Source organism: Alosa pseudoharengus, unplaced genomic scaffold (genome assembly GCF_046254945.1).
Source record: "Alosa pseudoharengus isolate Yale_2024_CS ecotype anadromous, Long Island Sound unplaced genomic scaffold, YU_APseudo_1.1 YU_APseudo_1.1_scf_23, whole genome shotgun sequence".
NCBI classification, from domain to species: Eukaryota; Metazoa; Chordata; class Actinopteri; order Clupeiformes; family Clupeidae; genus Alosa; species Alosa pseudoharengus.
Window position 1 is genome coordinate 32188340 of NW_027468685.1, and position 12298 is coordinate 32200637.

At 40.3% G+C, this 12298-nt stretch overlaps 1 protein-coding gene across 1 annotated transcript in view; it reads left to right on the plus strand.

Moving 5' to 3' along the window:
• Window positions 1-12298, plus strand: part of msto1 (misato mitochondrial distribution and morphology regulator 1) — an 88766-nt gene that overhangs the window by 24093 nt on the left and 52375 nt on the right. Inside the window, exons 3-5 of the mRNA XM_076302388.1 lie at window positions 11375-11444; window positions 11549-11624; window positions 12122-12179. Of these exons, the coding sequence (XP_076158503.1) occupies window positions 11375-11444; window positions 11549-11624; window positions 12122-12179 (204 nt within the window). The remainder of the gene's footprint in view (window positions 1-11374; window positions 11445-11548; window positions 11625-12121; window positions 12180-12298) is intronic.

A 12298-nucleotide genomic window follows, 5' to 3' on the forward strand; every position in this document is an offset into this window, starting at 1 on the left:
CACAAAAATAAATCACGCTGAAAGGCCTATATGATTCTAACTGTCTCACTAAATTGCATTATCCACACTCAATTCTCACTGATATCTGCTAGACAACAAGTACCAAAACATGATTAGTTCATAGATTTCACATGTAAAATTCATTTTCTACAACCCCACCTCCATCTTGCCTGTTCATAATTCTGAGAAATTCTTGAATTGTGTGCATGTGTGCATGTACATGTTTATGCTATGTGTGTGTGTGTGTGTGTGTGTGTGTGTGTGCGTGCTTGTGTGTGTGCCTGCGTATGTGCCTGTGCATGCAAGCGTACATGTCTACTGTGTGAGTGTGTCATACGTATGATTACTGTGAATGTATGTGTGTGTGTGTGTGTGTATCTGTTTGTGCACATGTGTGCACATGAAATGGGTTAACATACGGAAAAAAATGGTCCTCCTAAACCCTATGGTTCTCGAGATATTCACAGAAAACTGTGTCTGCCCTACCCTCCTTTCGGGGTGTCCAGTCCAGCGGGGGGGCTACAGATCAAAACGAAAAACGATGGTTCCATGCTATCCATGTGGGGTTACATGCCCACCAAGTTTCGTGTACCCCGGTCTTTCAGTGTCCCGGGAATCATTGACGGAAATTTGGGCATGCGAAAAAGAAAAAAAAAAAAAGAAGGAAAAAAACAAAAATCTGACTAAACCTATATGACCGCCGCTTCGCTGCGTGGCGGTCATAATGAATGTCAAAAGCAGAGTGCATCGCACTGGCATCGGTGTCCAACAGCTGACCGGGAGTTCAGAACTGTGTTGGTGTTTATTGTACGAATCTACTCTTTGGCCGGCTCGTAAGCCCAAACAAGTGTGTGCAGCATGCCTTTACGTAGCCTACTAAAGGCGCATCATCATAAAGAAAGGTTACATTTAATCTGCATCACGCCCCATTTTAGCGGAAAACAAGTTAACATATCATTGATTCTAATGGGAAAGACAGATAGCCTAATCACACCTTGACGTTACATCTAGTTATTAATTTACAGGCCATTCAATAATTTTACTAACACGACAGTTATAAAGAATTATGTGTATGTAACTTACTCATGTCGAAACGATGTAGGCTACATTACAACCCATTCAGCACGTACTAGCTACACTTACCATATCCCATGTAAAACGGTTAGCTTGCTAGCTAGCTAACTGTGGAACTTCAGTATAACAGGCATAGCCAATTATCTCACCTAGTTGTAGGAAAAAGGCTATGTTCATATTACAAGTGATAGAATGAATGTGTGACTTATGTTTAGTTAAGCTTGCCGAACTTAGTTATAGTCAGCCACGGGCAGTTTGACTGTGCCTACATTCGTGATACTCTTGTTAGTAGGCTAAACTGGAAAGAGCAAAAAATAGGAACATAATGGTCACATTAATCCCATAAACACACAGATAACTCTTACACCAACCTTATTTCGTGCCTTTTATTCACGTTTGTTTCAAGATTTAGCAAGTATAACCCCTTTTCGCTCCCCACTTCTATGCAGCATAGGTTTCCATTATCCAAACAGCTCCCTTTCCCCTAAAAGGGGTCGTGTACATGCAGCACCGTCTAGCTAGATCCAGTGTGGTGTTGTAGTTGTTGTAACGTTACTAGTTGTGAACAAATAAATGTGCTTATTTTAGAGAATGTGGGCTACAGTGCAGTGATAGGTTGGGAAGTTGTGGTGGGCCAGCTTGGAGTGAATACACACACACACACAGGGCAAATGCTCTTTTTGCTCGTAGCTCCTGATAGCACGCACACTGCTACAGTGTTTCATTAGGCTACTAGGCTATTTGTTTTGCCTTACTCTTGATTCATTTAGGCTAGGCCTTTTTATTCAGTTATTCATCATCTTCCGTCCTTGTGTAGCGCACAATCAATCTTTGTCACAGTTCTACTCAATTTACATCCCGCTACGACAATCCAACATCTGGGACAGATGGTATTCAAACCCCCGGCGCATCTGTAGGTCACAAACTCGATACTGAACCTGTGCCTCACCGGCCCGAGGTCTGTCTAGAGTCTTCTCCAGCCCTGCTTTCTGAGGATACGTTTGGCACTGTCCCTGTCCCTCATCAGCTCGAGGATTATATGGAGTACACCCCGGTTCAGCCTCCTGAAGATGCAGTCCCCTCCGCCTTGAGTGCTGAGTCTGTGAATCACCCCTCAAGCTCTACAGTAAGGGCCCCCTCCGACTCCCTCCCTGCTCCCAACAGCTTGCCTGGGACCTACCCGCTGGAAGTAGCGGATGTAGTACAACCTGTAGACGACTGTCCCTCTGCAGCTCCCCGTCAGCTTTTGGACAACTCCAGTTCATTGTCCATTTATCCAGAGCCCAGTTATGGACCCATGGAGTCAGGATCTAGACTTTGTCCAGAGACCTCAGACATACAGGAGAACCTTCCAAGACGGTCACAGAGACAAAGAAAAGAGCCCAACAGATTGCAGTACACTCACATGGGAAAACCCTTAATCTCTATAGTCCAAGCCCTTTTTCATGGGTTAACTGTAGCCTATACAGATGTCTTGACTGAGATTAGACTTGTCTTGACTCAATTCCCGGTACCCCAGCCCCTGTGATTCTCACTCAGCCCGGTCATTCATGCAGTGGGACGTGCATGAGTTCAAGAGGGGAGGGTGTAGCCCAGACAACAATGGGATAAGTTGTAGAGGCAGCTAAACCAATCAGCATGCAGCTCCCCGGTAACGTTGACAACAATAAACAAATTTATCAGACGTTACTAGATGAAGACCGCTAACTGCTTTTACAGCTCATAACTGATTGGAAAAATAGAAGAACAACAGAATATCAACAGAATAGAATGAACTTCCAACTGTAACATCACGAACGAAGACAAACTAATTATACTTGAATACAGAAAAGAAACCGAGGAACAATCATAGCGTTGATGACAAGAACAACGTTTAACGGTGGAAGTTTGGAATTCGGTCAGGTTTTTTACTGTGGATGGAAACATTTTGTTGGATATGATGGCGAGCCAAACCCAACCTCTGAACCTTTGAACCCCCATTGCCTCCCTGGCGGTAGGACCACCCATGACTTCGACTGACTCTAGACTGACATTGACTTTCCCTTTTACCTCCCCACACCAGACAGATAATTTATTGAATGTACAATGATATGTAATGCATTAATCTTCATGATAATTTGGAAAACAAAGAACAGAACAGATTAATTGATACATTGGATACTGATAACTTGCAATTGATACATTATATTATAGTGATTATCCCATGTACTATTTATTTTTTATGTAACAAACTTACAGTAGCTTAGAGGGTGCACCCAAAATAAGATAGACCTGTTTTACTACGGTAAGATTTATGAATTGATGATATTTGTATATTACTATTTAATGGTTTTGCACATTTTGTGATTTATTTATTTTGTTATTTATATTTGTTATTGATGTAATATTTGTACTATTTGCACTGCCTATTTAATACAATTTACCTTTTATATTTAAATACAATACAGAAACGTACTAGTATACCATCCACGTGTTCTGAGTCATTGCATTGCAACCTTCTACCTCCAGCAGTCTAACATAGAAATCTTCTGATAGAACTGGTCCAGACACTCTATAAAACTAGTTTAGATAATTAAACAATATTTTCTGAGCCGAGTGCTACACACGCATTCTCAGACCTGTCACCTGCCACTCATCCTAAGGGAGGTGTTTGGAATCATTCCCGCGTTACAATCATCAGCCAATCAAGGTGGTCACTTCAGTCAAGCTCGTGCATGAGTAATAACGTCATCCATAGCAACGAAGACTCACTCACTCTTAGTCAAAGATTCTAGAGCGCTCAGCTCCAGAATCTGTTCAGGAGTTGTCATTTTCCCTTAGTAAGAGTAGGCTAGGTCTGAAAGGCTTTGTGAATAACTTAATAAGAGAAACTCCTAGCTAAAATCTTTTATTGCTATTTAGGAGTAGCCTACTCGTAGTGGTAAGATAAAAGGCTTTGTGAATATGGCCCTGTGTCTAACCCAATGCATAGCCCATTTACACAAAATAATGGTCGAATATTAGGCTACTGATGATCATTGTTATTTAAGAACATGCAGTGCGTGTAGGGCACCAAAAACATCTTGCTCGTAAAAAATCATCATACCGCACATTGTGGCGGGTCTGTTATTTCACCTACTTACTAGGCTGCGCAAACCACAGGCATTTATTTTGGGCAAGCCTGCATTCGAGGCAGGCCTTCTGTTGAAGAAGTTTATATAAAGCCTGCGCTAACAGTAATCCTCCTGCCCCCGATACCACAGCTGTGGATAGTGTGGAATGTTCAAGTAATAACACAATCCAATGTGTGTCTCAATTGTCCCCCGCTGACCACCTCACAAATTTCTCTAGATTTTGCAACGACCTTACATGACGACACAATGCCATAAAATGCCAGTTTTTAGGACACAGAATAATGTTTGTAATGATACCAGTTAGGCCTACGTTCAACAGTACCATAAGTGTAATGAGCTATTCATTGTCGAAGGTGCATGGTGAAGTGAAATTCTTACTTTGGAAAACAAACATTTGCCGATATCATTGGATAGGGGATAGGCCTACTTCTTTATTTTACGTAGCCTACAATGGCCAGTTCAGACAAAGCCGAAATTACTCATTTTGAAACATTTGTATGGTTATATTGCTTGACTTAAATCCCAGAGAGTAGGCTACCGCACCCCACAGTGATGGGCCTAGCGGTCTTACGCGTTCAGTGTGGGGTATAAACAAGCTGAGAATTTAGCGGTGTCACATCTGCCTGTCACAGATGTGGGGAGCTGAAGCTTGGGATACAGTTACTACAGTAAAAGTATTTTATTTTACTTCTTATGGAATATTTTTTTTTTCCACTTTTATAAAGGCTTTGTTTGAATGCTGTTGGAACAAATAGTAGTTGATTATAAAGGCAACTTTCTGTTGCAATATTCTGTGTGTTCTGGACTGCAGGTAACTTGTTAAGCCAGTGGTTCTCAAACTTTTTCTTTCATTCCCCACTTTGATCAAGGGGGCATTGACTGATGATAGTGGAGATAACGTGTTATCCCGAGGCCTTTGCAAGTCAGCATCTCCGACGGTAGTCTACCCTATTAAAATGTATTTCGATGTCCCAAACGGAGAGCCATACTTTATTGTTTTAACGATCTCTATGCTACTCAGCAAAATGTAGGCATGGGAACATGATGAAGTATCCAACTGTCGTGTGTTAAATTATTGTGATTACGAGCCAGTGGTTTTCAAACATTATGCGTGACTCGGACATCTAACGAAATGCAATACGTTTGTATGTAGGCAATTTATATTCACAATACTTAGGCCTACTAAAATAAATAGTATTTTATTTGTATTGGTTGTTTAGAGTAAAAAAAAATCGGTCGGTCTTAACGCAAGTTTACAACCGGCAAGTCGGTCGGACTAAAAGAGGAAAAAAATAAATATTTGGGTTGGTTCTAAATATTTTTAAGGATGGCCTGGCAGTGTTTTTTTGCGCGTCTGCAGAAGTCAGCCAAATATGAATGTAATTCTGCGGCATAAAGCAGATGTATTTGTTTATTGTACAGAAAAATAAAAATGACATGTCAAGCAGTCAATTGACTACATTGCAGTCAAGAAGTAGGGCAAATTAATTTACGAAACCAAAACGTGGGTCATAGTTGTCTAAGCCTCTATTGCGTAGCCTGTTAAAAACGTCGCCAGATAGTATTAAATCGGCAACAAAATTGTTTTCTGCAGAAGCCTACCCAAGGCTACAGATTAATTCTGAACAGTTATTTCTCTACTGGCTCAATTATCACACAAGACACTGTTTTGATTTGCGTAGTTGCGTTACCCCCAACACTGACAATAATGTAGACAGCAAATTTCAATTTCGATTTTTGTTACCACCGTGTAGTCAAGCCTTAAGCCATACCCAAGTAGCCTAAATCGAGGTAATGTTCAATTATGCATGATTTATTTTGTTATTGAGTTCGTAGGCTGGGATGACTCTCGGCAACAATTATGTTTAATGGTAGCCTCCTTATTTTTCAGAAGGGGCGGCAGGCAGAGCGATGTACAGTGGCAGAGTGACGCGCAGTGGCTGAAAGTGGTACTAAAGCTTCACGCAACTTCACGCCTCGTAATGCGCGACTGAAGTGGTCATTTGAAATCGATGCCCACTGTATGCACACCTGCAGGTGCCACTGAAGGCCGGAGATTGGAGAACCTGGTGTTTCTCCTCAGCTGCCCACTGTAATGGCAAGCAGGTTTATTCTGGTAGTGGTTGCAGTAATGCTGATGTTACGCACAATTGGTGTATAGAATCATTGGCAGCAAAAATAGCCAAGTAAATAGCAGCACATATCTTTATTTTGGGCTTTTCCCAAATCACGGAAGTAACAGCAGGAGCGGAAGCAGCAGAGAGTAGAAGCCATTAGAAGTGTTAATTAAATAAACTCCTGGTTTATTTAGTTAGTAATTTGGTCGAGGAGTAAATAGTTTACTCCTCGACCAATGTTCGACCAAGGGGAAAAAAAGCTTCTGGGGGTGTGTTTGGCTTGCGGTCATCGTGCAAATGACCCTAGGGTGAAATTCACTCCGAACCATTGCTTTAAGCTCTAAAAGCTTTATCTCTTTTTGTCTCTTGCTTCTTCAGCTGTCAGCAGCACAGGCTGAAGCCTGAAAATATTTTTAACAAAGTAGCCTAACCAAGCTTATCATAGTCTAGGCCAGGGTTTCCCAAACTTTCCCATGACATGACCCCCCAAATACCACAAAGTTCTGGCCATGGCCCCCCTTTTGCAAGATGTCTTAACCCATCGACAATTCCAAAAATAAACTAGATGTACCGCATAGCGGTGATGAAATGCGTCGCTAGACTGTTCATACACATTTTAACAGGCCAAAGTTGAAGAGCTGTTGTCCGTTATTGTTCGTGCAAATATAGGCTCATTCATGTTCCCTAGGCTACAGTTAGGCTTATAAGGTAGGCCTATTTACAACATAAATTGTCAATAGGCTATGCTGGCGACACAAATAAAATCTCCTTTGGAAACCAATGGCTTACGCCTTACAGTATCAAGCGGACTTAAACTGCCATATCGTGGCGAAAAGTTGTAATAAAATTCACGCAGCTCCATGAGTCAAGGAAAGCGCGAATGAAGTAGCCACTTCTAAATGGGACCCACTACACAGTAGCTTAAGGTGTGTTGCTAAAGCAGCCATAATGAAATGAAGGTGTCATTGTTTGGATACTTCACACACACGTGCTTTTTAATTTCACAGACTACAACTACCAAGCTGGAATCAAAGCACATCGATTCCCCTCTCACACCCTGCACGCACTTAAAATAAACAGGCGTCTCAGTCTCACGCATGTATAGGCAAAACTGTATCAGACCGGTGTAACGTTGGTAAATCTTCCATTGCACAGAATGATTTTTGTAGCACGTGCAACAAATGACAGTCGAAAGATACAATTACAGTGCTGCTATCAATTTGCTTGGTATAACCGCATTTATAGTTTTCTACAAATGCAATCAATCAAATTGGCCTCCATCACTCAACCAACGCTAACGGTAACATTACCTAGGTCCTTATTGATATTATAAGATTAACGTACCTGCAGTAAAAACCAAGCATGTCCGATAAACATCCTCAGATTTATTTCGGCTTCAAGAAGAAATGTGAATTACATTTCATGTACATCAACATCGTCCTATCCTTATTAGATGTTCTCTGCGGTAAACTACAATCCTTGTAGGAATCGTCCATTGTTTTTCCAACCCACTTTAACTTTTAACTTCCAACAAAATTACGTCTCACTGCAACGATGCGCCATCTAGTGGACAAACGACAACGTAAAAATTTTAAATGATTTTACCTTGTGTTTTATGTTCTTTTTATTATGATCTTTATCTTTTAACTATTCTTTGACTATATTGCCTTTCTATGCTTTTATTTGTTATTATTGTTTGGTTTTGTTTATGTAAAGCACATTGAATGACCTCTGTGTATGAAATGCGCTATATAAATAAACTAGAGATGTCCGATAATATCGGCCCACCGATATTATCGGCCCGATATTAGCATAAAAATGTAATATCTGTTAATATCGTTATCAGATTTTTTTTGCCTTAAAACCGATAAAATAATGCTTGCGTTACACCCAAATAGTGCCTATGCGCTCCTGAAGCGTTTACCGGCGCACAGATGATGACCTCATCAATCTGCGTCTTGAAGCATACAAACAAGCGTGGATGGCTGCAGTAGCAAACTTGCTCGTGGCCGTCGTAGCCCCTTGCATTGGCCGTGACGCCCCTTTGAAAATCAGAGGTTTACAGGCCACGGTGGCCTTGGTGCCCCCTTCTTTAAATATTCTGCTTTGCGTCCTACTAATAGCGATATATATTTAGCCTATGGCCAAATTACGCAGTGGAGAAAGTGACAGCGCAAGAAAGAAAGTGCGTCCAAATTAACCCATTCTTCTCAGTTGAACTACTCGCGAAGTAGCCTACTCATCACACAGACATCACAAGTATCACATGAAAGAGCTTTTTCTCAGCTTTTATGTTAGCCGCTAATTGCTGTGGTGAACGGTTCGCGAGAAAAGTAAATAATATCATTCAATTTAATCATAAATTCTACCGAAGGTTTTGCGTCCATCTCCCTACCCATTCATCTCGGTGGAATACTTCAGAACCCTTCGTTTAACATATGACAAACCATATATCAGAATAAACAGCAGACCTTACCGAACAGAAAGGTGTAAAGCAGTCCCCTGTACAGTTAGCCGTTCCAGACTAATCCCGTTTTGAATTTGCAGTAAATTTCAACATACATGGATGTCTCCAAATTTGGGATTTAAGTTTTACACTGTGTTTAAATTTTTCCACATTATTTCATAACGGGCCAAATACAAAACAAATATTACAAATGTCGCCTAGATATCGGTAAATCAGAGGACAGCTGACTATAAGAGTTTGTGAAAGTAGCCTTCATGATCACAAAATGCTAAGCATGCATCTAGGCTATTTGAGTTTCTTAAAGCTGAGCTGTCCTTAAATTGTTCAATACATGATTTCATAACAGGCCAAATATAAAATAAATGTTAAATATAGCCTAGATATCTGAAAATATTAGATGATCAGATGATTTACAGTTATATGTAATATGTCATGTTTTATGTTTTTGTAATGTTTCATACAGTGATGCAGGTCTACTGCAGTGAATACAACTTTGATCATGTTTATAGCCTACTACTGTATAGTTAACTTTGGCCTTGGTGCCCTGACATGTGGCCTTTGTGCCCCCCACCAAATATGCCCAACTGAAGGCCAAGTGGCCTTGCCCCTAAAATGGTGAAATTCTAAGCCTGATTGTGGGTATGGCCCGTTATGAAGGCCAGTCAGTCTTTTAGCCCCGTTCATTGGACTAATACTAAAGGAGGATTTTGTTTACTACTCTGGAAGGTCTGGACTGAAACTTTGTGCCTTCCTTGTTCTTATTGCACACTACCTTAATGTTGCATCTCTTTGTTGTTGCTCATGTAGAGCAGTGCTGATTGAGCCCAGTTTATAATTTAAATGATTGCATTAGCCCAAGTAATGGGCTAGGGACACAGGATGCTTAGATTTGTACACCTTAAATGTTTCATTTTTTGTACTTCACCTCAAGCCTGAAGTATTTTTTGTAGCTCAAACAAATGTTTTCAAAATTGTGCAGTATAGTTGCCACATTGTAATTGACTCATATTTGTCATTCAATTAAGGTGATTGAGTTTTAGTTAAAGAAACCGTTCATGAAGCATCCTACAAATGCAGGCTCATTTAACACAGAAAAAGGATAGCCTGTTATTTTAGTTGGCTTTACATTCTGCTATGTTGCACATAGTTCAGGTACAATGTTTTATCATTTGTGAAGAAGTCAAATTTGCCCTATTTGTTGTGGGCCTTGTCAAGATTATCTCAGGGAGAGTGTAATCCAAACTGTTGTTTGAGACAATTTAAAAAAAAAAAATAAACATGGCACTTTTTCCCTAAATTAAGTTGAAGTATTTTTCTTATTTTGCACAGACAATGTTAACATTTGGAAAGCCTTGTTGCATTCAAGAATGCATCCAGTGGGGCATCACAATAACATTAAGCATGTTGTGTTAATTCCACAACAGGAGATATGTGATGTTACCTAAATTAGTTTTGAGGAAAAATAACCCACATATCGACATCGGTATCGGCTGATATCGGAATCGAAATTTGAGAGTTGGACAATATCGGCATATCGGATATCGGCAAAAAAGCCAATATCGGACATCCCTAAAATAAACTTGACTTGACTTGACTTGACTTAAAAACTCCGTTTGCAGGGAGATAAAACCTCTGCGTCTAAATGACAGGGTCAAACGCAGAAAAACATCACCGGTTGCATCGTTTTCGTTGTCGCCTAAACAGGGCCTCAGTCTTGGAAAAGATTTTTCCATTTACATCGGGATTGAATAAACATACAATGTCTGAATAAAATGAATAGAAGCCTATAGTTATACAGTACTTGCCCTGCATGTCGAGTTGAGTGTTGAGGCAGCTGTAACGTTAGAGTGTGCTAACCTCAACAACCCAACCGTATTCTAACATTAGCTTAGCGGCTTCTTACATGCTTGTGCATAACTTAATTGAAGAGTTTGGTCTCCACAATTGACTACGTTGTTATAAGGACTTAGCAGAGTCAACTTGAATGCAACAGTTTTTAACAAATTTGCGCAGCTTGCTAATGATGCTAACCAGATTTAATAGTAGTTTACCAAGTTGTCTGTAACAGCCCTTGCACGAAATCGTGAATGTTTGGATTTGTGAAATCATTATTTATTATTATTTACACAGACATGAGCAAAAAACACTTATTAAAATGAAATTGACTTGTTTCATGCAGACCCATAGCCACAGGTTTATAAAATAAAGCACCTTGTCATGCAGTCTGCATTAACAAACACTTAATCCTTGGGCCCAGATCAAGAGGAGTCACCTACAGTATCGGTACCACTTGAGGTAGCAAAGTCTAGTAATCCTCCATGTGTGGGACATATTCTGCTATGATAAAGTGGTAGATAAGTTTTATTTACAAAGGCTTTTATACCCATACCCTATTAGGCCATATAGCTTAATATTGGACTATGTACACGTCAGTCAGGATGCATCAAAGTACTGGAAGGTGGAGCATGTCTTAATTCCAGTTATATCACATGTACAGGATATGGGCTTTTAGAAAATGCATTATTTAGGTGTTTGAATTAGCTTTCCTTTAATGGTGGAGGCCAAAATGTATCAGCCAGTCATTTGGTTCCCATTCCCAACAGGAAGCCTTCAGACATTACGACAGGAGGGTATTCTGTATGAAACTGAAAGCCATGCCGGTGCCTTCAGCTGGTAAGTGTGTATGGGTGTATACTTACTTTGCTCTTACAGTGTCCAGTGGCTAAATATTTGATAAATGTGTCCTGATTGTATATTGCTTTCTTATTTTTTTAAAGGAAAGGACAGGTGGTAACACATAAACATACGCTGCCAACCAAAAACGCTTTCCTCCAGGATCTAGACAAGTTGGATGTGAGTTTTGGTTTAACATGAAAATGCAATATTTAACAAAGTTGAAACCCGTATTTTCACCCATTAGCTCTTGAAAAGTCTTTGTTGGACCATGTCTTCTAACGTACACTTTCGGCCCTAGACCTTCATCAGTGTGTTGTTCAATCAAAGCAGTTGTGATGTTAAATAGTTACAGGTGGGCCCTGTGACATCACCTGATGGGCTACTCCTTTGGGTGCGGTCAGTCACTGAAATGGTCCACAGAAAAGGAATAGTTAATAGAACAATTCAAAACCAACTCTTTGTTGAGGCCAGCTCAATGTTTAACCTACAAATGTGAAATTCTGCATGCTTTCATTGTCGAGTTTACTCACATTTCCTGAAACGCAGGTACCTTTTCCACCTATTAAACCTGTCAAACAGTTCAGCCATTTCCATCTAGGGGCCACTTCAACCACACTACTTGGACCCTGTTAATCACTGCTTCCAGCTATATTAATTCTTGTCTTTGTGTTCAGAATGAGGAGATCCTGGCAGAAGCTGACTTACAAAGTTCCCAGCAGGCACAGTACTCAGGTAGGGATTGATACATACATTTACGCAATACTGAAATTACTCAGAATGTTTTTTCTGATCAACTTGATAACTGAGTCTTCAGTAATCACCAGCTACTCATTCAGTAGAGTGTTCTGCTC